The sequence below is a fragment of the Oncorhynchus masou genome, chromosome 31 (genome assembly GCF_036934945.1).
Source record: "Oncorhynchus masou masou isolate Uvic2021 chromosome 31, UVic_Omas_1.1, whole genome shotgun sequence".
In the NCBI taxonomy this organism is placed as follows: Eukaryota; Metazoa; Chordata; class Actinopteri; order Salmoniformes; family Salmonidae; genus Oncorhynchus; species Oncorhynchus masou.
The window spans coordinates 28871669-28899172 of NC_088242.1; the positions used below are offsets into that span (position 1 = coordinate 28871669).

At 42.9% G+C, this 27504-nt stretch overlaps 1 protein-coding gene across 1 annotated transcript in view; it reads left to right on the top strand.

The window, feature by feature from the left end:
- Positions 1-27504, top strand: part of dnah9 (dynein, axonemal, heavy chain 9) — a 145400-nt gene that overhangs the window by 68511 nt on the left and 49385 nt on the right. Inside the window, exons 55-67 of the mRNA XM_064950630.1 lie at positions 187-417; positions 2106-2300; positions 3625-3744; positions 4449-4637; positions 4912-5147; positions 5511-5633; positions 5881-6085; positions 12695-12859; positions 15490-15630; positions 17099-17269; positions 17482-17604; positions 23913-24106; positions 26039-26187. Of these exons, the coding sequence (XP_064806702.1) occupies positions 187-417; positions 2106-2300; positions 3625-3744; positions 4449-4637; positions 4912-5147; positions 5511-5633; positions 5881-6085; positions 12695-12859; positions 15490-15630; positions 17099-17269; positions 17482-17604; positions 23913-24106; positions 26039-26187 (2242 nt within the window). The remainder of the gene's footprint in view (positions 1-186; positions 418-2105; positions 2301-3624; positions 3745-4448; positions 4638-4911; positions 5148-5510; positions 5634-5880; positions 6086-12694; positions 12860-15489; positions 15631-17098; positions 17270-17481; positions 17605-23912; positions 24107-26038; positions 26188-27504) is intronic.

Here is a 27504-nt window from a genome sequence, read left to right on the forward strand (position 1 = left end):
TTCATCCTTCCCTTGCACTGAATAACCTGGCAGAGTGGAAGTCCTTCAAGTGCATTCCAGTTTTTAATCTCTGTCATTGTCTCTATCCCTCCTTCTCATTTTTCATAATAGCCTGGTCAAGCTGATGTCCTCCAAATGCACTTTCTATTTCAATCCATTCTTCCTTCCCTCCATCTCTCCCTCCAGAACAACCTGACTGAGCTGAAGTCGTTTGGCTCTCCTGTGGTGGCTGTGACCAACGTGACTGCTGCAGTCATGGTTCTGATGGCACCGGGTGGTCGGGTTCCTAAGGACCGTAGTTGGAAGGCTGCCAAGGTGATGATGGCCAAAGTAGATGCTTTCCTGGACTCCCTGGTCCATTTCAACAAGCAGAACATCCCAGAGCCCTGCCTCAAGGCCATACAGCCCTATCTACAGGTAGAGTACAGTCTTACCTATTGGTAGAGTACAGTCATACAGCCTTACCTACTGGTAAGGTACAGTCATACAGCCTTACCTACTGGTAAGGTACAGTCATACAGCCTTACCTACTGGTAAGGTACAGTCATACAGCCTTACCTACTGGTAAGGTACAGTCATACAGCTTTACCTACTGGTAAAGGAAAGCCATACAGCCTTGCATACTGGTAGATTACAAGCATACAGCTTTACCTACTGGTAGAGTACAGCCATACCTACTGGTAGAGTACAGTCATACAGCCTTACCTACTGGTACAGTCACACAGCCATACCTACTGGTAGAGTACAGTCCTACAGCCTTACCTACTGGTACAGTCACACAGCCATACCTACTGGTAGAGTACAGTCATACAGCCTTACCTACTTGTACAGTCACACAGCCATACCTACTGGTAGAGTACAGTCATACAGCCTTACCTACTGGTACAGTCACACAGCCATACCTACTGGTAGAGTACAGTCATACAGCCTTACCTACTGGTACAGTCACACAGCCTTACCTACTGGTACAGTCACACAGCCGTACCTACAGTACTGGTACAGTCACACAGCCTTACCAACTGGTACAGTCACACAGCCGTACTTACTGGTACAGTCATACAGCCATAACTGCTGTTAGAGTACAGTCACACAGCCCTAACTACTAGTCACTGGTAGAGTACAGCCATACAGCCTTACCTACTGGTAAAAATCATACAGCCTTACCTACTAGTAGAATACAGCCACACAGCCTTACCTACTGGTACAGTCGCACTGCCATACCTACTGGTACAGTCACACAGCCATACCTACAGTACTGGTACAGTCACACAGCCTTACCTACTGTTACAGTCATGCAGCCTTACCTACTAGTAGAGTACAGTGATACAGCCCTACCTACTAGTAGAATACAGCCATACAGCCTTACCTACTGCTACAGTTGCACTGCCGTACCTACTGGTGCAGTCACACAGCCGTACCTACTGGTACAGTCACACAGCCTTACCTACTGGTACAGTCACACAGCCTTACCTACTGGTACAGTCACACAGCTGTACCTACTGGTACAGTCACACAGCCGTACCTACTGGTGCAGTCATACAGCCGTACCTACTGGTGCAGTCATACAGCCTTACCTACTGGTACAGTCATACAGCCTTACCTACTGGTACAGTCGCACATCCTTCCCTACTGGTACAGTCATACAGCCTTACCTACTGGTACAGTCATACAGCCTTACCTACTGGTACAGTCATACAGCCTTACCTACTGGTACAGTCATACAGCCTTACCTACTGGTACTGTCACACAGCCTTACCTACTGGTACAGTTGCACAGCCTTACATACTGGTACAGTCACACCGCCTTACCTACTGGTACAGTCACACAGCCTTACATACTGGTACAGTCACACAATTTGATTGAGAATAATTTGATTGAGAATTTGATTGAGAATAATTCAGTGATGATAGTGTCATATTATTGTGGTACTTTATTAAACCGTCTTTTGAGGAAGGTGAGAGTGTTGAATCTGTTAGAGTACCCAAGAACTCAACATGCAAGACCAGTTGTACTTAACAGCTTGCATAACCTCAGACATGATGTCAAGCAGCACATTTTCATTGAACGTGTTAATCGTGTCCCTCCACCCCATGCCAACTCTGCAGGACCCAGAGTTCCAGCCCGAACTAGTGGCCTCTAAGTCCAACGCTGCGGCGGGCCTCTGCTCCTGGGTCCTAAACATCGTCAAGTTCTACCAGGTGTTCTGTGAGGTGGAGCCCAAGAGACAGGCTCTGAGCAAGGCCAACGCTGAGCTGGCTGCAGCCCAGGAAAAACTCACAGTCATCAAGGCCAAGATCAACGTGAGTTAACCTAACACTGATCAGGTTGAATCTGATTTAGAAACAGTTCTTAGACTTGGTTTTATAGTCCACTATATCATTTTCACATTGTGAAAATGTAATTCATCTAATTACCTAATAATACATTGTATGTTTCTTTAAGCGAGTACAAAATACATTCTATTCAGAGGCTGTTATATGCATCAAGAAATACATCTCAAGATGACAATCCCAATAGCTGTAAATAATAGCTGTGAGTCAACGGCCTATTGTGTATTTGACATTCAGACCCTCATCCTTAGCAGCCTCTATGCAGTCCCTCTTTATGAAGTCAGACCATGTAGCAGCCCTGCCGTAGCAGCCGCCGTGCTGTCTGCCAACGACCAACCCTGAAGAGTTTCTAGTTTAGACTCTAATAAGTTCCAAATCCACTTTTTTCCGCCTGTCGTTTGTTCAGCTGTCAGCCAAAGCATTTGTGTAGAAAATGGCTCCTGAGCCAGGGAGAATTAGCAATCCTCAGTATCATATAATATGAACCTGTATGTCTCCACCAATTAATTGTGTTTGTCCTTGTAATAACTGCCTCCGTATGCCTAATAAATCCTTTGTGGAGATTGATCACATTTCAGCAACTTTCAGAAAACTGTGAAAGTTTTGTTTCATCCGGAGTAGCTTGTCGTCGGGTAACAAGCGTTTAGATCATTTGAAGTTTTATCTGTCAATTTACCAAGCAATCTCTCTCTCTCTGTCACTCTCTCTGTCTCTCTCTCTGTCTCTCTCTCTCTCTCTCTCTCTCTCTCTCTCTCTGTCTCTCTCTCTCTCTCTCTCTCTCTCTCTCTCTGTCTCTCTCTCTCTCTCTGTCTCTCTCTCTCTGTCTCTCTCTCTCTCTCTGTCTCTCTCTTTCTGTCTCTCTCTCTCTCTCTCTGTCTCTGTCTCTGTCTCTCTCTCTCTCTCTCTCTCTCTCTCTCTCTCTCTCTCTCTCTCTCTCTCTCTCTCTGTCTCTCTCTCTCTCTCTCTCTCTGTCTCTCTCTCTGTCTCTCTCTCTGTCTCTCTCTATGTCTCTCTCTCTGTCTCTCTCTCTCTGTCTCTCTCTCTCTCTCTGTCTCTCTCTCTCTGTCTCTCTCTCTCTGTCTCTCTCTCTCTGTCTCTCTCTCTCTGTCTCTCTCCCTCTGCCTCGCTCTGTCTCTCTCTCGTGTGTGTGTGTGTGTGTGTGTGTGTGTGTGTGTGTGTGTGTGTGTGTGTGTGTGTGTGTGTGTGTGTGTGTGTGTGTGTGTGTGTGTGTGTGTGTGTGTGTGTGTGTGTGTGTGTGTGCGTGTGTGCGTGCGTGTGTGTGTGTGTGTGACAGCACCTTAATGAGAACCTGGCCAAGCTGACAGCCAAGTTTGAGAAAGCCACGGCCGACAAGCTCAAATGCCAGCAGGAGGCTGAGTCCACCGCTCGCACCATCTCTCTTGCCAACCGCCTGGTGAGTTGGCCAGACACACATACACACACTTACCTGGGGGCATACACATCGCCTGCTGATCAGTATTCAGTAAAGAGATGTGTTGTGTTGACAGTGTGAGGGTGGTAATCTCCACTTGATGAGAGACAGGCCAACAAAGGAATAGAAGGATCAGCATTTTCTAAAAGTGTCAAACAACATTGTAATCATTATTGCTAAGTTAAGCTTATTATTTCCAAACCAGCTGTGTTCTATAATTTTATCACACTTCTATTCATTGATGTTATTGTAATTAAGACAGGCTACTGACGGTATACTTTTTTAATGAGTCTACAGCTAGCAGGGTGCAGTGTGGGTAATCAATGTCACTCAGGGCAGAATGCTAATTGTAGAGCCTTAACTTTGACTTTTGTGTTAATCATGCCTTGGTATCAATATGAGATTTGCATGAAAATTCTAGATTTTTTTTTTACTTAACCAGGCAAGTCCGTAAAGAACACATTTTTATTTACAATGACGGCCTACCCCTGCCAAACCCAGACGACACTGGGCCAATTTTGCACCGCCCTATGGGACTCCCAATTACGTCCGGATGTGATATACATCCTGGATTCGAACCAGGGACTGTAGTGACTGCACCACTTGAATTGTGATCTGGCCTGTCTCACTCCATGGTTATGTGTGGTGTTGTATCCTGCCGTGTCACATTGTGTTGTGGTCTGCAGGTCGGTGGTCTGGCGTCGGAGAACGTGCGTTGGGCGGAGGCAGTGGAGAGTTTCAGACGTCAGGAGAGGACTCTGTGTGGGGACGTCCTCCTCATCACAGCGTTTGTCTCCTACCTGGGATACTTCACTAAGCGCTACCGACAGCAGCTCATGGACAACACCTGGAGACCATACCTCAGTCAGTTACAGGTGGGACAACACACACAGAGCCATATGCATACACACATAATAATCAACATTTCTGTTATCACATCATTGTAAAAGTGTTTGCCATTCATTTAATGAACGTCCTGATAAGCAGCTGATGAATAGAATCAGGGCTGGACCAAAAGCCCCCCCCCCCTCCCCCCATGAATCTCCAAGAGGAGGTTGTCCACCCCTCTGATCCATGCCATTTCAATGCCTGTGGCTTCTATGCTTGTTACTAACCACCATCCCCCATCCAACCTCCCCTCTCTCCCAGGTGCCCATCCCAGTGACCCCTGACCTGGACCCTCTGACCATGCTGATGGACGACGCTGACATCGCGGCGTGGCAGAACGAGGGCCTGCCGGCCGATAGGATGTCCACGGAAAACGCCACCATCCTCACTTCCTGCCAGCGCTGGCCCCTCATGGTGGACCCCCAGCTACAGGGCGTCAAGTGGATCAAAAACAAATACGGAGAGGATCTACGCGTCATCCGCATCGGACAGAGAGGGTGAGTCACAAGATGGCAGCTGTTCTGGAGAGAGTTTTTGAAGAGGGTATATAATGGGCTCTCCTTGGCAATCTTAATAGAGACCATAATTGCCTCTTTTATTGGGCAGAGTGGGTGAGAAAGACTTTACTCAGAATCACTTCCTGGTTTAATGAATTGCTATAACGATGTAGATTAAACATTTTCTTCAATGAAATTTCCACATCATTACCCATCACCGATAGTGCAGGAGACGGTTCAACAAGCATAGTACAAAAAGTCTTTAAAATATTGGGTAAAACTGATTAAGGCTTAAGCTCTTTCTAGTGACAGTAAAACTCCTATTCACGGGTCTGTGTTGACTTCTGGGCGTGTGTCTCTCAGGTATCTGGACTCCATCGAGAGAGCTCTGTCTGCTGGTGACGTGGTTCTGATCGAGAACCTAGAGGATACTGTAGACCCTGTTCTAGGGCCACTACTGGGGAGAGAAACCATCAAGAAGGGCAGGTGCGTGACTCTCTAAGTGATTTCCAAAGCATTTTCCGTCAAATCTGAAACCTGCTTTAAAATACACCTGTCAGCCAGTTCCAGTAGGCTGAATCCTACCGACCTTGCACGGTCACTGTCACAAATTGAAGTGAGAAGTTCATTGACACATTTGAAATGTGGATTTGTCCTAGTACAGCACGACTTCAATCATCACACCTCCAACTACTCTCCTCTCCTCTCTCTCTCTCCATCCACCTCTCCTCAGGTACATAAAGATAGGAGACAAGGAGTGTGAGTACAACCCCAGCTTTAGACTGATTCTCCACACTAAGCTGGCCAGCCCACACTACCAGCCCGAGCTCCAAGCCCAGTGTACCCTGATGAACTTTACTGTGACCAGGGATGGTCTGGAGGACCAGCTACTGGCTGCTGTGGTCAGCATGGAGAGGCCTGACCTGGAGGAACTCAAGGTGGGGCACAGTTAGCGTTTCGTCTATGATGATGGTCGTTAGCTAGGTTTCCCAATCTATTTCACCACAAAAAATCGATACATCTAGTGTATTTTGTGTCGTCGACATTAGGACATTATACCAACAAATTTGCTGTTTCCATCAGGCCTGTCAGGAGTGTTTATATACGTCCGCATAACATGGTTGGATGGAAACATGGTTATTCTGTGCTGAACGTTCTGGCACTAAATGGCCACTGTGGCTAACATGGAGAGAATCAAAAGGGATCCGAGATAGGAATTCTAGTACCGCTCCTTTACGTGCTTGAAGCTTCAGGCTTCCCTCTCATTCAACTGTTAATGTACACCACCGTTCAAAAGTTTGGAGTCACTTAGAAATGTCCTTGTTTTTGAAAGAAAAGCACATTTGTTGTCCATTAAAATAACATCAAATTGATCAGAAATACAGTGTAGACATTGTTAATGTTGTAAATGACTATTGTAGCTGGAAACGGCAGATTTTTTATGGAATATCTACATAAGCGTACAGATGCCCATTATCAGCAACCATCACTCCTGTTTTCCAATGGCGCGCTGTTAGCTAATCCAAGTTTATCATTTTAAAAGGCTAATTGATCATTAGAAAAACCTTTTGCAATTATGCTAGCACTGAAACTGTTGTCCTGATTAAAGAAGCAATAAAACTGGTCTTCTTCAGACTAGTTGAGTATCTGGAGCATCAGCATTTGTGGGTTCGATTACAGGCTCAAAATGGCCAGAAAAACTCATCAGTCTATTCTTGTTCTGAGAAATTAAGGGATTGACAAGAAAATGAAGATCTCGTCCAATGCTGTGTACTACTCCCTTCACAGAACAGGGCAAACTGGCTCTAACCAGAATAGAAAGAGGAGTTGGAGACCCCGGTGCACAACTGAGCAAGAGGACAAGTACATTAGAGTGTCTAGTTTGAGAAACAGAAGCATCACAAGTCCTCAACTGGCAGCTTCATTAAATAGTACCCACAAAACACCAGTCTCAACGTCAACAGTGAAGAGGCGACTCCGGGATGCTGGCCTTCAAGGCAGAGTTGCAAAGAAAAAGCCATATCTCAGACTGGCCAATAAAAAGAAGAGATTAAGATGGGCAAAAGAACATAGACACTGGACAGAGGAACTCTGCCTAGAAGTCCAGCATCCTGGAGTCGCCTCTTCACAATTGACGTTAAGACTGGTGTTTTGCGGGTACTATTTAATAAAGCTGCCAGTTGAGGACTTGTGAGGTGTCTGTTTCTCAAACTAGACACTAATGTACTTGTCCTCTTGCTCAGTTGTTGCTTCTTTAATCAGGACAACAGTTTTCAGCTGTGCTAACATAATTGCCAAAGGGTTTTCTAATTATCAATTAGCCTTTTAAAATTATAAACTTGGATTAGCTAACACAACGTGCCATTGGAACACAGGAGTGATGGTTGCTGATAATGGGCCTCTGTACGCCTATGTAGATATTCCATTAAACATCAATAGTAATTTACAACATTAACAATGTCTACATTGTACTTCTGATCAATTTTATGTTATTTTAATGGACAACAAATATGCTTTTCTTTCAAAAACAATGACATTTTTAAGCGACCCCAAACTTTTGAACGGTGGTGTGTGACGAGCATACATTACTGGAAGTGGGGAATCAACAGTGAGGACACTGTAGGAACATATGGTGTGACTCTCCCTCAGGTATCGAAACGAGCTCTAGACATTTACCAGTCAGACACTCAAACCAGTCCGGTTTCATTTAGTCTTTTCATCTTTCGTCTTCAGATACCATCTGAGAGTTAGACTGTCAAGAGTCGATCAGGGTTTGATGTCTCTTCTCCTTAGGTGTAACTAACAACAGATTCATCAACACTGACTAGAGTCAGCGACTTTTTGCAGCCTCTCATCATTATCTCGCTCCTCTTCTTTTAACAAAGTTTTAACATCACAAGCGGCTGCGATAGAGCCCGCGGCGGCGAGCTCTTTGATTCCAAAAACAATCGTCAGACGCTTTGATTAGCGAGACGTTAACTGGAAGGGTGATAATTATTGGGCCCTGAGTCCATCACGTAGAGAATATTGTGTGTGTGTGCGCGTGTGTGTGTGCATGCTCACATACGTCTGTCTGGCCTCGTCACTGAACTAGCCTCATCAACTGCATCTTGATGAGCAACTACTCAGCATTGTAATAATAATGTTGGTAAACTAGCCTGTCGCTTCAGTAACACCTCGGCATTACATCTCAAATGACCCCTACGCAAGTAGTTCACTATTTCTGACCAGAGTCAATGGGATGTCACCTTGAACTGTGTACCAAAATAGCACCCTATTTTGTAGACAGCGCATTACATTTAAACTTCATCCTCTGCTTGAGAATACGGTGTCATTTGAGATGCTTGGCTTGCCTTCCAGTGTTGAAGGTAATGAGAGTGGAGGGTTGTTATGTAGGGAGAGAGAATGGCCGACATGTGCAGTATCTGAATGCAGGTAACTGGAAGAATGGTCTTGATCAAAGCCCAGGAACTTAATGATGCCACATGCTCACAGCATCGACGATAACCAGGATCGGCTTTGTGTCCACGGCTGTTGGATATGGATGTCCTGAAGCCTTTAGACAGGACAGTCACTGAAACACTGCGACTATCAGCATCCCTGTCCATCCCCCGCTCTCAGTAATACACCCACACACATGCGCGCACACACACGCACACACACTCTTGTCTTAATCTCCCTATCTCTATTCCCCACTCCCCCCCCCCCCCCACCACCACCGCATTAAACCAAATCAGAAAGCCCAACTTTACTCAGAAACACATTCGGCTGACGGCAGTGTTTTGGGAGAGATCAGGAACTCTGATAATTGTAAAACTCAGTCAGCGGGTCGGAGCAGAGCGGAGTGGAGATTTACTGTAGCAGTGATTCTATTTACATCCAGTGGATTTCATTCAGCTTGCTGCTTGTTGGCATTGGGCCTCTGTAGGGAGGGTTTAATCAGACCTGTAGGCTTTCATCTGAAGACAAATCATCCTTTTTAATAACCTGAAAACACACATGCAGACACACACACAGAGAGATGGGCACACACACACAGAGAGATGGGCACACACACACAGATGGGCACATACACACACACACAGATGGGCACACACACACAGATGGGCACATACACACACACAGATGGGCACACACACACAGATGGGCACATACACACACACACACACACACAGATGGGCACACACACACAGATGGGCACATACACACACACACAGATGGGCACATACACACACACACACAGATGGGCACACACAGATGGGCACATATATACACACACACACAGATGGGCACACACACACACACAGATGGGCACACACACACACAGAGATGGGCACACACAGAGAGATGGGCTCATACACACACACCGATAGGCACACACACACACAGACGGGCATACACACACAGGCGGGCACTTACAAACACACACAGAGATGGGCACACACACAGAGAGGGGCACACACACACGGAGATGGGCACACACACAAAGATGGGCACACACACACACAGACGGCACACACAGACGAGCACACACACACAGACGGGCACTTACAAACACAAGCACACACACAGATGGGCACACGCACACAGAGATGGGCACACACACACACACACACACACACAGAGACGGCACACACACACACACACAGACGGGCATTTACAAACACAAACACACTCACAGATGGGCACACGCACACAGAGATAGGCACAGACACACACACACAGATGGGCACACACACACAAATGGGCACACACACACCGATGGGCACACACACACAGATGGGCACACACACACACAAACACAAACGCACACAAAACGGCAGTGTTATTTTAAGCCGCCTGTGTGTCCCCTCAGCAAAACGCAGCGGAGAAGTGAAATGTGATTTAATGAAGCTTGTTTAATTAGCATTTCATGGAGATGGGAGGAGAGGAAGAAGAAGATGAGGAAAAAGAGGGGAAGGAAAAGACGTGATGTGGAACTCTTATCTTTTTAATTAACGTTAAAAGTTAAGCGGGGTAAACGCGTGGCTAACTCCATGCACCTGCTATCCAAAAATTCCCAGTAGAATTTGTTTATTTGGTTATAACCTGTTCTGTGTTCCCCAGTAAACAACACGTTTCCTCTCTACTGACTGATAACAATCACAGTACTGATAGGAGCCTGCAAATAGAGCCTGCCTGTAGACCTGTTTATTGTCTCTGAATCAACTTCATGCCATTATTCCTCTAATGAGTTTAGAGTTTAGCTACTGAGCTGAATAGGATAGTTTGGATACTGGATGCTGATTGGTTGATAGGCATTAGTTATTCATGATAATCCACGGGTAATAATATAATATATGCCATTTAGCAGACGCTTTTATCCATAGCATTCTAGTCATGCAAGCATACATTTTACATTCGGGTGGTCATGGGAATTCGAACCCACTACCCTGGCGTTATAAGCCCCATGCTCTACCAACTAAACCACAAAGGACCGTAATTTGTGATAATTACATTTGAAATATTCCCTGTCCCATAGTTCAGCCAGGCAATTCATAAACTTTATCTCCACTGGAATAAAGATGTTGCCAACATTAGATGTTGTATTCAAACAGCAGGGTTTCTATAAACCTTGCTGCGCTTTGTATTCACGTCGAGCCTAAGAACAGCCCTAAACTGTGTGTTACTCTCGATAATCCACGGGTTCTCTTGCCTTATTGCTTAATGAACTCATCCAAAGTCCAGTTAAGAAGTGTCAAATGTCAACTCTCCATTTTCAGAGAGGGGGACACCCATAGAATCCCCCTAACAATTCTAATAACGGCCTCCCACTCGGGTGCAGTGTTTTGGGTGTGTGTGTGTGCGTACATGAGCGTGTGTCTGATGCAGCCTAGGAGAGTGGGAGAGAGTGAGAGAAAGAGAGGGAGAGAGATCCGTTTTCCATATTGCCGCACCAGGGCTGTTCACTGGCTCTCAGTAATCATCTGCCTGAAATGATAGATGTATTATCTCTTTTTAATCCCAATTAGGGATTTCTGCTATCTGGTTAATTGTTTGTTTTTCCCAGGCCGGGTAATTACGTGAACAATATGCCGACTGAGAACTAAACATTAATAACTGACTTGTTATTAAAAATTGGGGGGTGTTTTGATGTGGCGAGCTTTGCCCTCGTACAGTGGAAAGAGAGGGGAGACAGAAGAGAGAAGGTCAAGGTCGTGACGTGAACTCACAGGGCAAATTGCTTCACTTGAACCCCTCCTCCAATTATACATATACTTGTTTCTCCAATCATGAACCTCCAATTATATACGGTATGTCATTGACACCATTCTTGTTACTGATTTGGAACACGTTGGCATGTAATTGTTTTGGGACTAACTAGAATCAATCACCCAACCAGGTTACAGCTAAGAAGCAATCCGTAGATAAGCAGGAAGACTGTGCAGGAAAGTTTTTTGGGGGCATGAAACGGCAGGAGGCCAAGCAGAGCGAAGGACAACGAAACAAGGGTCCTGTCTATCTTTGAAAAGTGAAAGTTTTGTGGTACCCTGGCATTTTAAAACAAAGGGTGTTAAAACCAAAGCATTGAGGCTTTCTCAGAAGGCCAGGTTCACCTCTCCATATGGTGTACGATGATTAATACCCCTTAATCCAGGCCATGTGCAGGCATTCAGGAGTGTGTGTGTGTGTGTGTGTGTGTGTGTGTGTGTGTGTGTGTGTGTGTGTGTGTGTGTGTGTGTGTGTGTGTGTGTGTGTGTGTGTGTGTGTGTGTGTGTGTGTGTGTGTGTGTGTGTGTGATCCGTCCAGCGCCTGTCCGTGTGTTTGTGTTTGTTTGGTTTACCATCAAAGCCTGTGGATCCTGCAGCAGCATCGACTCTCTCATCAGACGGCAGCAGGGTGGTGGAAGTCTGTTGGCCACTGCTTGATGTCCTCAGCCTTGAGAGGAAGACATTCTAATCCACCCCAGAGCCTCCTCTTCATCTATCCAGATAGCCCATGCAGAGACCATTGATTGCTTCTGCCTTTGAGGCATCCTTCAGTATGCCTGCGCTAAATTAAGCCCCCACCATCACCTTTAATGCGTGTTTATCTACCACCAGCAGTAATTAGTGTCCCGAATCAAGGATGGGCCACACGTAGTTCAACAGTGTTTCTAATCAAACATGACCATCGTCCAACCCTGAGCAACCCATCGCCCTTGGTGCCTTGTTTACCCCAAGGAACTTTCGAGGTTCGCCAAGGATAGAATAGAATAGACTAGAACTTTACTGTCCACCCTGAGAGTGACATTAGCATTTGGCTTCACCTCACGAGATAAAAGATAACCCCAGGTCAGCCGCTACGGAAGAGAGAGGATTTGTTTTAATGGCAGCCATTTTACGCCTCTCTCTGTTCTCTGTCATTTTGTGTTTCCGTTCTTTATTTGTGTTTCTTTGAGTTTGTTAATCTTACCTTTTTGACCCTTGTGTGTAGTGTCTGTGTATTTTACTGCAATGTTTTATTTCATCTGTTTTAGTACAATCTTTATTTTCCATTTGTTTATTTCTGTCTGTATGTTACTGTAGTGGAACCTGACGAAGCAGCAGAATGGTTTTAAGATCACGTTGAAGATCCTGGAGGACAACCTGCTGTCCCGTCTCTCCTCCGCCTCAGGGAACTTCCTGGGAGACACAGAGCTTGTGGAGAACTTGGAGATCACCAAACGCACTGCCGCAGAGATAGAGGAGAAGGTTCTCTCTCTTTTATTATCTCTATTTTTATCTCTGTCTGTTTCTGAGTCTCTGTCTCTCTCACTTTCTCTCTTTCTAGCTTTCTTTCTCATCTCTGTGAAATAGCAGGAGAGGAGAAGATGGTTTTGGAGTTTAGGATGGTTTGAGTTAATATTGGAGAGGGTCTGGGTTGAAAAATTTACGAGTATATAAGCCTGAGGTAGACTGCCATTAGGGTTTAGCTTGTGCCTAAACTGATTTGACGGGAGGGGGGAACCTATGCTCTCTGACATATACAGTTGAAGTCAGAAGTTTACATACACCTTAGCCAAATACATTTAAACTCAGTTTTTCACCATTTCTGACATTTAATCCTAGTAAAACTTCCCTGTTTTGGGTCAGTTAGGATCACCACTTTATTTTAAGAATGTGAAATGTCAGAATAATAGTAGAGAATTATTTATTTCCGCTTTTATTTATTTTATCACATTCCCAGTGGGTCAGAAGTTTACACACACTCAATTAGTATTTGGCAACATTGCCTTTAAATTGTTTAACTTGGGTCAAACGTTTCGGGTAGCCTTTCACAAGCTTCCCACAATAAGTTGAATTTTGTCCCATTCCTCCTGACAGAGCTGGTGTAACTGAATCAGGTTTGTAGGCCTCCTTGCTCGCACATGCTTTTTCAGTTCTGCCCACACATTTTCTATCGGATTGAGGTCAGGGCTTTGTGATGGCCACTCCAATACCTTGACTTTGTTGTCCTTAAGCCATTTTGCCACAACTTTGGAAGTATGCTTGGGGTCATTGTCCATTTGGAAGACCCATTTGCGACCAAGCTTTAATTTCCTGACTGATGTCTTGAGATGTTGCTTCAATATATCCATATAATTTTCCCTCCTCATAATGATACCTATTTTGTGAAGTCCACCATTCCCTCCTGCAGCAAAGCACCCCCACAACATGATGCTGCTACCCCGGGATTATTGGTTGGGATGGTGCTCTTCGGCTTGCAAGCCTTCCCTTTTTTCCTCCAAACATAACGATGGTCATCATGGCCAAACAGTTGTTTTGTTTCATCAGACCAGAGAACATTTCTCCAAAAAGTACGATCTTTGTCACCGTGTGCAGTTGCAAACCGTAGTCTGGCTTTTTTATGGCAGTTTTGGAGCAGTGGCTTCTTCCTTGCTGAGTGGCCTTTCAGGTTATGTTGATATAGGACTCGTTTTACTGTGGATATAGATACTTTTGTACCTGTTTCCTCCACTATCTTCACAAGGTCCTTTGCTGTTGTTCCGGGATTAATTTGCACTTTTCGCACCAAAGTACGTTCATCTCTAGGAGACGACGCATCTCCTTCCTGAGCGGTATGACGGCTGCGTGGTCCCATGGTGTTTATACTTGCATACTATTGTTTGTACAGATGAACGTGGTACCTTCGGATGTTTGGAAATTGCTCCCAAGGACGAACCAGACATATGCAGGTCTACACTTTTTTTCTGAGGTCTTGGCTGATTTCTTTTGATTTTCCCATGATGTCAAGCAAAGATGCACCGAGTCTGAAAATAGGCCTTGAAATACATCCACAGGTACACCTCCAATTGACTCAAATTATTTCAATTAGCCTATCAGAAGCTTCTAAAGCCATGCCATCATTTTCATCATTTTTCCAAGCTGTTTAAAGGCACAGTCAACTTAGTGTATGTAAATTTTTGACCCATTGGAATTGTGTGGAGTGGTTGAAAAATGAGTTTTAATGACTCCAACCTAAGTGTATTTAAACTTCCGACTTCAACTGTAGTATGCAAAGGTACGACAAAGCTAGACGTCTGCTCTCAATGCTAATGTAAACCCTAAGCAAGCGGGGACGTCATAGCTCTGCACCTTTTCGGAAAGCTATTAGCAATGGTACTTTATGGACCTTTTACCGCAGTGGGCTAAATCAGGGTCACAGAGAGTGTTCCTTGGTAGTCTTAAACAAATCTACTTTGAAACAAAAGTATCCACCGCACACGTGGTTGTAGGCTTAAAAAAAGAAGAACCTGCACCATGTCAGATAAATAAAAAAAACATTGACTTCTGAAAAATATGAAGAACATTGCACCCATGAGGCCACTAGAGCGTGATTTGGTCATTTGACTGCAGGAAAGGGTCATCTCCACATCTAGCTCTCCACCTCTAGAGACTATCCTACAGATGTTTTTGAATACACAGTATATTGAGATGCTGATGCAGAACCTCCTGCTCACTGCTGACTGTACTCGCTTACTGTAGATCGAAGCGTTGGCACAGTCACAAATTGGGAAACTTGGCAAGTGAGCAGTAGAAAGGCTCTTCATTAGGCTCAAGGACACCACTTAGAGACTGAGATGTGAGAGTGGATTCCTTTACAAAGTGCCACTACTTTGTTAATACTGGCGCAGTATGTTCAGTGAATGTGTGGCAACATATTTTTCACCTTCTCTATAGGCATGTTGAATTGGATCATTAAATTGGAATGGCTGCTTTGTTCAGTGGGAGAGGATGTTATTGTACTCTCTGTTATAATTTGCTATAATTTCCCTGGCTGGTGAATGAATCCTATCTGTGTTTTACGTGGCTTTGTGTGTGTATTTACGCATGTATGTGTGTTTGCTGTGTGTGTATTGCAGGTTAAAGAAGCCAAGGTGACCGAGGCCAAAATCAACGAGGCGCGGGAGCACTATCGGCCTGCGGCAGCCCGAGCATCCTTATTGTACTTCATAATGAACGACCTCAATAAGATCCACCCAATGTACCAGTTCTCTCTCAAGGTACACCCACCTCTCTATTGACCTGACCTGTTATTGACACTCCCTAGTGAGCACACACACAGTTCACCATTCTCTCTTTCTCTCCGTACATTCTCTATTAACCCACCATGTTTGTCCCTGCCTCAGAGCTCCCCAGCGAGCGAAGTCTTTACCCACGCTGCTCTGTTTTCTGCCTTTTCCTCCATTAGTTTCCAGTGTTTTATGCTTTCTGCTCTTTTGTGTTTGTCGCTTCCTAACGCTTTTATGCTTCACCTAATGTCCCTGCTATTGTCACCCTCCAAAGCACTGAGGAGTCACGGGGTGAGATATGGTTTGCAATCACACTGCTCTCTGCAGGTAGCTAGCCACCCTGGGCCAACTGTAGAGAGTTTAAAGGCCCAGTGCAGTCAAAAATGTGATGTTCCAATATTTGATATATATTTTCACACTATGAGTTTGAAATAATGCTGTGGCATTTTGAAAATGATGATGATGCCCTTTTAGTGTACAAGCTGTTTGAAAAGACCGCCTGAAATTTCAGTCTGTTTTGGTGGGATGATGTTTTGGCCTGCCTGGTGACATCAAAATTAGTTCGCCAATAAAGAAAAAGAGTTACAAACCTCTCTTCCAATAACAGCAAATGTTCAGTTTTCCCCTCCCACTCAAACCACTCCCAGCAAAATTCTTGCTTGAGAAATTGCTCTTTGCTAAGAAGCTTTCTTTTACCCTGTTTTCTCCCCAATTTTGTGGTATCTAAATGGTATTTACAGTGTTGTCTCATCACTGCAACTCCCATATGGACTCGGGAGAGGCGAAGGTCGAGAGTTGTGCGTCCTCTGAAACACAACCCAACCAAGCCGCACTGCTTCTTGACACAATGCCCACTTAACCCGGAAGCCAGCCATGTCAGCGTGCACTGCGCCCGGCCCACCACAGGAGTCGCTAGTGCGCGACAGGACAAGGACATCCCTGCCGGCCAAACCCTCCCCTAACCCGGACAACGCTGGGCCAATTGTGCGCTGCCCCATGAGTCTCCTGGTCGCGGCCTGGACTCTAACCCAGAATCTCTAGTAGCACAGCTCGCACTGCGAGGCCTTAGACCAATGCACCACTCGGGAGCCCCTATTTTTGACCATTTTAATTGAAAACAATCACAGTAAGATACTTAATTGCTACCCAGAAATGATTTGATATTGAGATAAAAACGGCTGCAATGGACCTTTCACCAGATGAAATGTCTCTGCTGTAGATAAAACGCACAGGGCAGACCCATATATTTTAAATGCAGTCAGTTGAACAATTGCCAGCCAGCTCGTACTTTGGATATGTTTCAGGAAATAAATAATTTGGGTTCTAGAAGTGTGTCTGCTATCCATTGTGTTTTTATGCTCCAGACATTCATTGTGGTGTTCCAGAATGTTCTATCCATAGTGTCTGTTATCCTAGGCAGTACTGAGTCTGTTCTATCCATTGTGTTTCTATGCTACAGGCATTTAGTGTAGTGTTCCAGAAAGCGGTACTGAAGGCCCAGGCAGACGAGGTGTTGAAACAGAGAGTGTCTAACCTGATAGACAGCATCACTGTCCAAGTGTTCCAGTATACCACCAGAGGCCTATTCGAGTGTGATAAACTCACATACATCGCACAGCTCGTCTTCCAGGTACACAGAAAGTCAGAGTTCAAAGTTCAATAAAAGCTTTATTGTACATTCTTGGTCAAATAGAAATGTTTTTACATTACACAGTGACGAATATTAGGTATTAATCACTGCCCTTTAAAACTTCGGAGGTCTCCTTTTCGGTCTTTAAAAAAGAACAATATAGGAATGAATGTTATTTTGACAGTATATGTTTTTTGTCATTGTGAACCCAGATCCTGTTGATGAATAAGGAGATCAACCCTACAGAGTTAGATTTCCTGCTGAGGTATCCCGTCCAACCAGGAGTGACCTCTCCTGTCGACTTCCTGTCCAACCATTCCTGGGGCGGTATCAAGGTGAGGCAAACAGGAAGTGAAGATGTCAGACCTTCACAGTTGAGGTTGAAGACACGTCTAACCACAGATCTAAGATCAGTTTACCCCACAAAAGCCAAACCTTCACCATCAGGGGACAACATGCTACTTTAAATCAGTGTCTAGGGATAAATTCATCCTACTACATACTTTAGAACAAACCATCCACTGACTATCCTTGTCATTTACGTATGACTGAACTCCCCTTTTCCCCTGTAGTTATTTTAGCACTTAGTCTGTTTCCACTCCATAACTCAGTACATCTGTGGAAGATAACAGAACATAATGGGTACAGTGAAGTCTACTTCCACTACAATAAAGCAACCTTGGTCCTCCAGTACCCCCAACAGTACACATTTGTATTGGTACCCTGGACAAGCACACTTGATTCAACTTGTTAACTAATCATCAAGCCCTCGATCGAATCCGGTGTGTTTGTCCAGGGCTCCAACAAAAATTTGAACTGTTGGGGGTACTGGAGGACCGGAGTTGGGAAACTCCGCTCTTAGCGGTAAGAGCATTACGGCTAAAACATGTATGAAATAAAAAGGCATGCCATTCTTTTTACAAAAATGTTAATTTGAGAAGTTGCTGCCTCTCAAGGGTTCACTACTCTCACATATCTATTAGGTGAAATACCACATTGTGCCACCACAGCGGCAAGATTTGTGACCTGTTGCCACAAGAAAAGGGCAACCAGTGGTGCACAAACACCATTGTAAGAGGGGGAGTGTGAGAGAGAGGGAGAGAGATCTTTCCGGAAAGGTGGGGGGCTACGACGTCCCCACTTGCTCAGGGATTACAGTAGTGTTGAGAGCAGATGTCTGGCTACTGTACTCCAGAGAGCATAGTTCCCCCTCCCATCAAATCAGTTGATGTACAAGCTAAACCGTAATGGCAGTGTACCTCAGGCTTTCGTACTCATAAATATTTCAACCCGGACCCTCTCCACTATTAATGATCCTAAACTCCAAAACCATCTTCTCCTCTCCTGCTATTCCACAGAGATGTCGGTCTAGGTACGATTAATTTAATTCAGTCACTCTGGTTCTTATCGCGGTCAGGAACATAATCAGTTGGAGAGGATGAGATCCTGTGATAGTGCCTGGTGGCCGTGGCCCTCTTAGATGATATTAGAAGGATGGGATGGAGAGGAAGCCACAGGGGGCTGTAGTATTCTCTCCTGACCTGAGAATCTGCCAACCCAGATACTGGTAATTAACTAAGTGAAGGAGTTGGAGTGACTTCATCTTAGCTCATTAAGGGCCGTGGTGGGTATTTCCGGGGAAGGAGTTGTGATGTTCTTCGATAGGACCTTGACTTGATTGACAGAGACTGAGAGGACAGGTGTTTGTGTGTGTGTGTGTGTGTGCGTGTGTGTGTGTGTGTGTGACATTCAGAGCACTCTGTGAGGCCACTGTTTTTCAGTGATCCAAAGCTGAGATAAGAACAAATGCTGTCAGATAAAAGTCTAGAGTATGTGCCAGGTTTGTGCTGCCGAAGCATATTCCCCTTTTCTACCCGCTGTTATAAACAGCCTAATGTCTACTCAGCACTATGGTTTGAATAAATACAATTCATATTGGCGTAAGAGAAGATAAGCACTCTGTCTTATTATGAGACTTTTCCAACCCAAACTTTTCTCCTTTGTGGCACTTATATGAGGTAAACAATAAGAGCAAATAACCATTTGTTCATCCTTAGAAAGGTTTCAGAGACGGTGGGAAAATACTGTGTCTGTGAATTAACCCCTGCTTATATTTACATACAGTATCTACCTCATTTACCACATTAACCCCTGCTTATATTTACATACAGTATCTACCTCATTTACCACATTAACCCCTGCCTATATTTACATACAGTATCTACCTCATTTACCACATTAACCCCTGCCTATATTTACATACAGTATCTACCTCATTTACCACATTAACCCCTGCCTATATTTACATACAGTATCTACCTCATTTACCACATTAACCCCTGCCTATATTTACATACAGTATCTACCTCATTTACCACATTAACCCCTGCCTATATTTACATACAGTATCTACCTCAATTACCACATTAACCCCTGCTTATATTTACATACAGTATCTACCTCATTTACCACATTAACCCCTGCCTATATTTACATACAGTATCTACCTCATTTACCACATTAACCCCTGCCTATATTTACATACAGTATCTACCTCATTTACCACATTAACCCCTGCCTATATGTACATACAGTATCTACCTCATTTACCACATTAACCCCTGCCTATATTTACATACAGTATCTACCTCAATTACCACATTAACACCTGCCTATATTTACATACAGTATCTACCTCATTTACCACATTAACCCCTGCCTATATGTACATACAGTATCTACCTCATTTACCACATTAACCCCTGCATATATTTACATACAGTATCTACCTCAATTACCACATTAACCCCTGCCTATATTTACATACAGTATCTACCTCAATTACCACATTAACCCCTGCCTATATTTACATACAGTATCTACCTCAATTACCACATTAACCCCTGCCTATATTTACATACAGTATCTACCTCAATTACCACATTAACCCCTGCCTATATTTACATACAGTATCTACCTCAATTACCACATTAACCCCTGCCTATATTTACATACAGTATCTACCTCATTTACCACATTAACCCCTGCCTATATTTACATACAGTATCTACCTCATTTACCACATTAACCCCTGCTTATATTTACATACAGTGTCTACCTCAATTACCACATTAACCCCTGCCTATATTTACATACAGTATCTACCTCAATTACCACATTAACCCCTGCTTATATTTACATACAGTATCTACCTCATTTACCACATTAACCCCTGCCTATATTTACATACAGTATCTACCTCATTTACCACATTAACCCCTGCCTATATTTACATACAGTATCTACCTCATTTACCACATTAACCCCTGCCTATATGTACATACAGTATCTACCTCATTTACCACATTAACCCCTGCCTATATTTACATACAGTATCTACCTCAATTACCACATTAACACCTGCCTATATTTACATACAGTATCTACCTCATTTACCACATTAACCCCTGCCTATATGTACATACAGTATCTACCTCATTTACCACATTAACCCCTGCATATATTTACATACAGTATCTACCTCAATTACCACATTAACCCCTGCCTATATTTACATACAGTATCTACCTCAATTACCACATTAACCCCTGCCTATATTTACATACAGTATCTACCTCAATTACCACATTAACCCCTGCCTATATTTACATACAGTATCTACCTCAATTACCACATTAACCCCTGCCTATATTTACATACAGTATCTACCTCAATTACCACATTAACCCCTGCCTATATTTACATACAGTATCTACCTCAATTACCACATTAACCCCTGCCTATATTTACATACAGTATCTACCTCAATTACCACATTAACCCCTGCCTATATTTACATACAGTATCTACCTCATTTACCACATTAACCCCTGCCTATATGTACATACAGTATCTACCTCAATTACCACATTAACCCCTGCCTATATTTACATACAGTATCTACCACATTTACCACATTAACCCCTGCCTATATGTACATACAGTATCTACCTCATTTACCACATTAACCCCTGCCTATATTTACATACAGTATCTACCTCAATTACCACATTAACCCCTGCCTATATTTACATACAGTATCTACCTCAATTACCACATTAACCCCTGCCTATATTTACATACAGTATCTACCTCAATTACCACATTAACCCCTGCCTATATTTACATACAGTATCTACCTCAATTACCACATTAACCCCTGCCTATATTTACATACAGTATCTACCTCAATTACCACATTAACCCCTGCCTATATTTACATACAGTATCTACCTCATTTACCACATTAACCCCTGCCTATATTTACATACAGTATCTACCTCATTTACCACATTAACCCCTGCTTATATTTACATACAGTGTCTACCTCAATTACCACATTAACCCCTGCCTATATTTACATACAGTATCTACCTCATTTACCACATTAACCCCTGCTTATATTTACATACAGTATCTACCTCAATTACCACATTAACCCCTGCCTATATTTACATATAGTATCTACCTCATTTACCACATTAACCCCTGCCTATATGTACATACAGTATCTACCTCAATTACCACATTAACCCCTGCCTATATTTACATACAGTATCTACCTCATTTACCACATTAACCCCTGCTTATATTTACATACAGTATCTACCTCAATTACCACATTAACCCCTGCCTATATTTACATACAGTATCTACCTCATTTACCACATTAACCCCTGCCTATATGTACATACAGTATCTACCTCAATTACCACATTAACCCCTGCCTATATTTACATACAGTATCTACCACATTTACCACATTAACCCCTGCCTATATTTACATACAGTATCTACCTCAATTACCACATTAACCCCTGCCTATATTTACATACAGTATCTACCACATTTACCACATTAACCCCTGCCTATATTTACATACAGTATCTACCTCATTTACCACATTAACCCCTGCCTATATTTACATACAGTATCTACCACATTTACCACATTAACCCCTGCCTATATTTACATACAGTATCTACCACATTTACCACATTAACCCCTGCCTATATTTACATACAGTATCTACCTCAATTACCACATTAACCCCTGCCTATATTTACATACAGTATCTACCACATTTACCACATTAACCCCTGCCTATATTTACATACAGTATCAACCTCATTTACCACATTAACCCCTGCTTATATTTACATACAGTATCTACCTCAATTACCACATTAACCCCTGCCTATATTTACATACAGTATCTACCTCATTTACCACATTAACCCCTGCTTATATTTACATACAGTATCTACCTCAATTACCACATTAACCCCTGCCTATATTTACATACAGTATCTACCTCAATTACCACATTAACACCTGCCTATATGTACATACAGTGTCTACCTCAATTACCACATTAACCCCTGCCTATATTTACATACAGTGTCTACCGCAATTACCACATTAACACCTGCCTATATGTACATACAGTATCTACCTCAATTACCACATTAACCCCTGCCGATATGTACATACAGTGTCTCCCTCAATTACCACATTAACCCCTGCCTATATGTACATACAGTGTCTACCTCAATTACCACATTAACCCCTGCCTATATTTACATACAGTATCTACCTCAATTACCACATTAACCCCTGCCTATATGTACATACAGTATCTACCTCAATTACCACATTAACCCCTGCCTATATTTACATACAGTATCTACCACATTTACCACATTAACCCCTGCCTATATTTACATACAGTATCTACCTCAATTACCACATTAACCCCTGCCTATATTTACATACAGTATCTACCACATTTACCACATTAACCCCTGCCTATATTTACATACCGTATCTACCTCAATTACCACATTAACCCCTGCCTATATTTACATACAGTATCTACCACATTTACCACATTAACCCCTGCCTATATTTACATACAGTATCTACCTCAATTACCACATTAACCCCTGCCTATATTTACATACAGTATCTACCTCATTTACCACATTAACCCCTGCTTATATTTACATACAGTATCTACCTCAATTACCACATTAACCCCTGCCTATATTTACATACAGTATCTACCTCATTTACCACATTAACCCCTGCTTATATTTACATACAGTATCTACCTCAATTACCACATTAACCCCTGCCTATATTTACATACAGTATCTACCTCAATTACCACATTAACACCTGCCTATATGTACATACAGTGTCTACCTCAATTACCACATTAACCCCTGCCTATATTTACATACAGTGTCTACCTCAATTACCACATTAACACCTGCCTATATGTACATACAGTATCTACCTCAATTACCACATTAACCCCTGCCGATATGTACATACAGTGTCTACCTCAATTACCACATTAACCCCTGCCTATATGTACATACAGTGTCTACCTCAATTACCACATTAACCCCTGCCTATATTTACATACAGTATCTACCTCAATTACCACATTAACCCCTGCCTATATTTACATACAGTATCTACCTCAAGAGTTGTAGTTTCTGGCAAATGTTTAATGCATATTTTTTTGCGTCCGCTTTCCTCTTCGCTTTCCTCTACATTCATCCCTCCATCCCAGTCTCTGTGTTCCATGGACGAGTTCCGTAACCTGGACCGGGACATGGAGGGTTCGGCCAAGCGTTGGAAGAAGTTTGTGGAGTCGGAGTGTCCTGAGAAGGAGAAGTTTCCTCAGGAGTGGAAGAATAAGAGTTCCCTACAGAGACTGTGTATGATGAGGGCCATGAGGCCTGACCGCATGACCTACGCTGTGAGGTGAAAGGTCAAATACCTTACCTTCTGACCTACTGTTAGAGGATATACAGTACAACTGTGGTTCTGTTTTTTTGTGAGGATATCTTTTGAATTTCCCTGTCCCACCAATGAACAAACATAATATAATGTAAACAGCTAACATTCAACCCAGTGAGCTAACATTTAACCCAGTGGCCATTGCCCACAGCTACAGTATGTAATAGTTATGTCATTGAAAAGTAATAAATACTATGTTTGTATGAGTGCATTATCAGCTTGTAAACTGACCACCATTAGCCATGAGCAGTGCTCTGCATTCCGAATGTGTATTTTGTACAGATAACTGCCAAAATAAAGGAAACATTTGCTCAAGTGTTTCCTTTATTTGGGCAGTTACATGTACAGTACCAGTTAAGCGTTTAGACACACCTACTCATTCAAAGGTTTTTCCTTATTTTTACTATTTACTACATTGTAGAATAATTGTGAAGACATCAAAACTATGTAATAACAAATATGGGCACATACAGTATCCAAAAAAGTGTTAAAGAAATCAAAATATATTGGAGATTCTTCAAATTAGCAACCCTTTGCTTTGATGACAGCTTTGCACACTCTTGGCATTATCTCATCCAGCTTCATGAGGTAGTCACCTGGAATGCATTTCAATTAACAGGTGTGCTTCGTTAAAAGTGAATTTCTTTCCTTCTTAATGTGTTTGAGCCAGTCAGTTGTGTTGTGACAAGGTAGGGGTGGTATACAGAAGACAGCCCTATTTGGTAAAATACCAAGTCTATATTATGGCAAGAACAGCTCAAATAAGCAAAGACAAATGACAGTCCATCATTACTTTAAGACATGAAGGTCAGTCAATGCGGACAATTTCAAGAACTTTGAACGTTTCTTCAAGTGCAGTCGAAAAAACCATCAAGCGCAATGATTAAACTGGCTCTCATGAGGACCGCCACAGGAAAGGAAGACCCAGGGTTACCTCTGCTGCAGAGGATAAGTTAGTTATAGTTACCAGCCTCAGAAATTGCATCTCATAATCTAATAAATGCCTCACGGAATTCAGAAAGTAACAGACATATCTCAACATCGACTGGTTGAATTGCTGTAAAGAAAATACTACTAAAGGACACCAATAAAAAGAAGACTTGCTTGGGCCAAGAAACACAAGCAATGGACATTAATCCGGTGGAAATCTGTTCTTTAGTCTGATTAGTCCAAAGTGGACATTTTTGGTTCCAACCTTTGTCTTTGTGAGATGCAGAGTAGGTGAACAGATCATCTCTGCATGTGTGGCTCCTCCTTGAAGCATGGTGGAGGAGGTATGGGGGTGCTTTGCTGGTGACACTGTCAGTGATATATTTAGAATTCAAGGCACACTTAACCAGCATGGCTACCACAGCATTCTGCAGTGATATGCCATCCCATCTGGTTCACGCTTAGGCTGTATAAGGGATAGCACCTCCAGGCTGTATAAGGGATATTTAACCAAGAAGGAGAGTGATGGAATGCTGCATCAGATGACCTGGCCTCCACAATCACCCGACCTCAACCCAATTGAGATGGTTTGGGATGAGTTGGACCGCAGAGTGAAGGAAAACAAGCCAAAAAGTGCTCAGCATATGTGGGAACTCCTTCAAGACTGTTGGAAAAGCATTCCAGGTGAAGCTGGTTGAGAGAATGCCAAGAGTGTGCAAAGCTGTCATCAAGACAAAGGGTGGTTACTTTGAAGAATCTAAAATATATTTTGATTTGTTTAACCCTTTTTTGGTTACTACATGATTCCATATGTGTTATTTCATAGTTTTGATGTCTTCACTATTATTCTACAATGTAGAAAATTGTTTTTTTTTTAATAAAGAAAAGCCCTTGAATGAGTAGGTGTGTCCAAACCTTTGACTGGTACTGTTTGTATTGAACATATATCATCATGTCTCCCCACAGAGATTTTGTGGAGGAGAAGCTGGGGAGTCAGTATGTGGTTGGCAGGTCGCTTGACTTTGCTGTGTCCTTTGAAGAGTCTGGTCCCGCCACACCCATGTTCTTCATCCTCTCTCCTGGAGTAGACCCACTGAAGGACGTGGAGAAACATGGTAATGGGGTCCCCTACAATGTTAACACCAATGTGCTGTCATTACTAAAAAATGTTGAGGAAACTCGTTGCACTTAATATCAAATCAAAATTGTATTCGTCACATGCTCCGAATACAACAAGTTCCAAACACCTTACAGTGAAACACTTACTTACGGGCCCCTAACCAGTTTCAGAAATATATCCGAGTACAGTTATTTAAAATGTTTTTGTAGTCTGCTGTGACTTTGGGCTAAATCATATTTAAGATCATTTACTGATTAATTACTGGAATAATTCAGTGATTTGATTGATTTAATTTGGTTATTCTCTCCAAATGAATCATTAACTGTTATAGTGTTAATACTATCAACAATATCATTTTACTATCGTCGAGTTCTGGAACCTCAAGAACCCGATCACTGGTGAAATAACTTTATGCCACAAATAGTTCATTCAATGTTTCATTTACTAGACCAAATAAGTTGGAACATGAGGTAGCTAATAAAATACAATATCAAGGCAGGGTATAATGGGATTCAATTCAGTTATTGAGGTGAGAGTCACAGGTCTGTCCGTATAAATGAATTTCCGTATTCAACTCAGGCAAGTACAATAGTACATTCACAAGACTTTAAAGGATGATATGGTCTTATTAATTGAAAGAGAAAAAGTGATTGGCCTACGTCATTGACATAGGCTTTCACAACTGTGAAATTATAGAGAGCGTCACCAACCACGAATAGACAATGGGCTAGGCTACCAGTTAGCCTCCGACATGGACAATGCCAGGACAGTATTGAACATGGGCTTGTAAATTAGACCTGCCGTCTTGCAATTACTCAGTGACTTCCACTAAGTTTCACACACAACGTCACTTTATATAGATAATGTAACAGGGCATATTACTTTTATGTCGTTGTTGCCTCTCAGTTGGGATTCTGTTATGATGGGATGAAAATGGGATTGATGAGGTCAGTGGACTGAAAATAGCTCACAGCCAAAGGAGCGAGATCTCTCTCAGTTCTCAGTCCAGGAAGTACATTATATTAGAGAACTTCCATACAGTGAATTCTTCCTTTGGTCCAGTCGGGATGGATTGCAAACACAGTCAGTTAGTCTCCAAGGCAAACCGTGCGTTTGCAGGATCCCCTCTGGGATGATTGCTTCCGTCTAAGTATGGTGGGAGAAGTTGATCGGAGTTTGCTTTCCAAGGAGATGTGATCACTCATGGTGTGGCCGCCCCTTGAAGAAACTTGATCTCCTCATCTGTTTGCAAATCCTGTAATGTTTAGGGATACTCATAGGGCTCTGATGACCTGACATTAGGTGTTGGCTT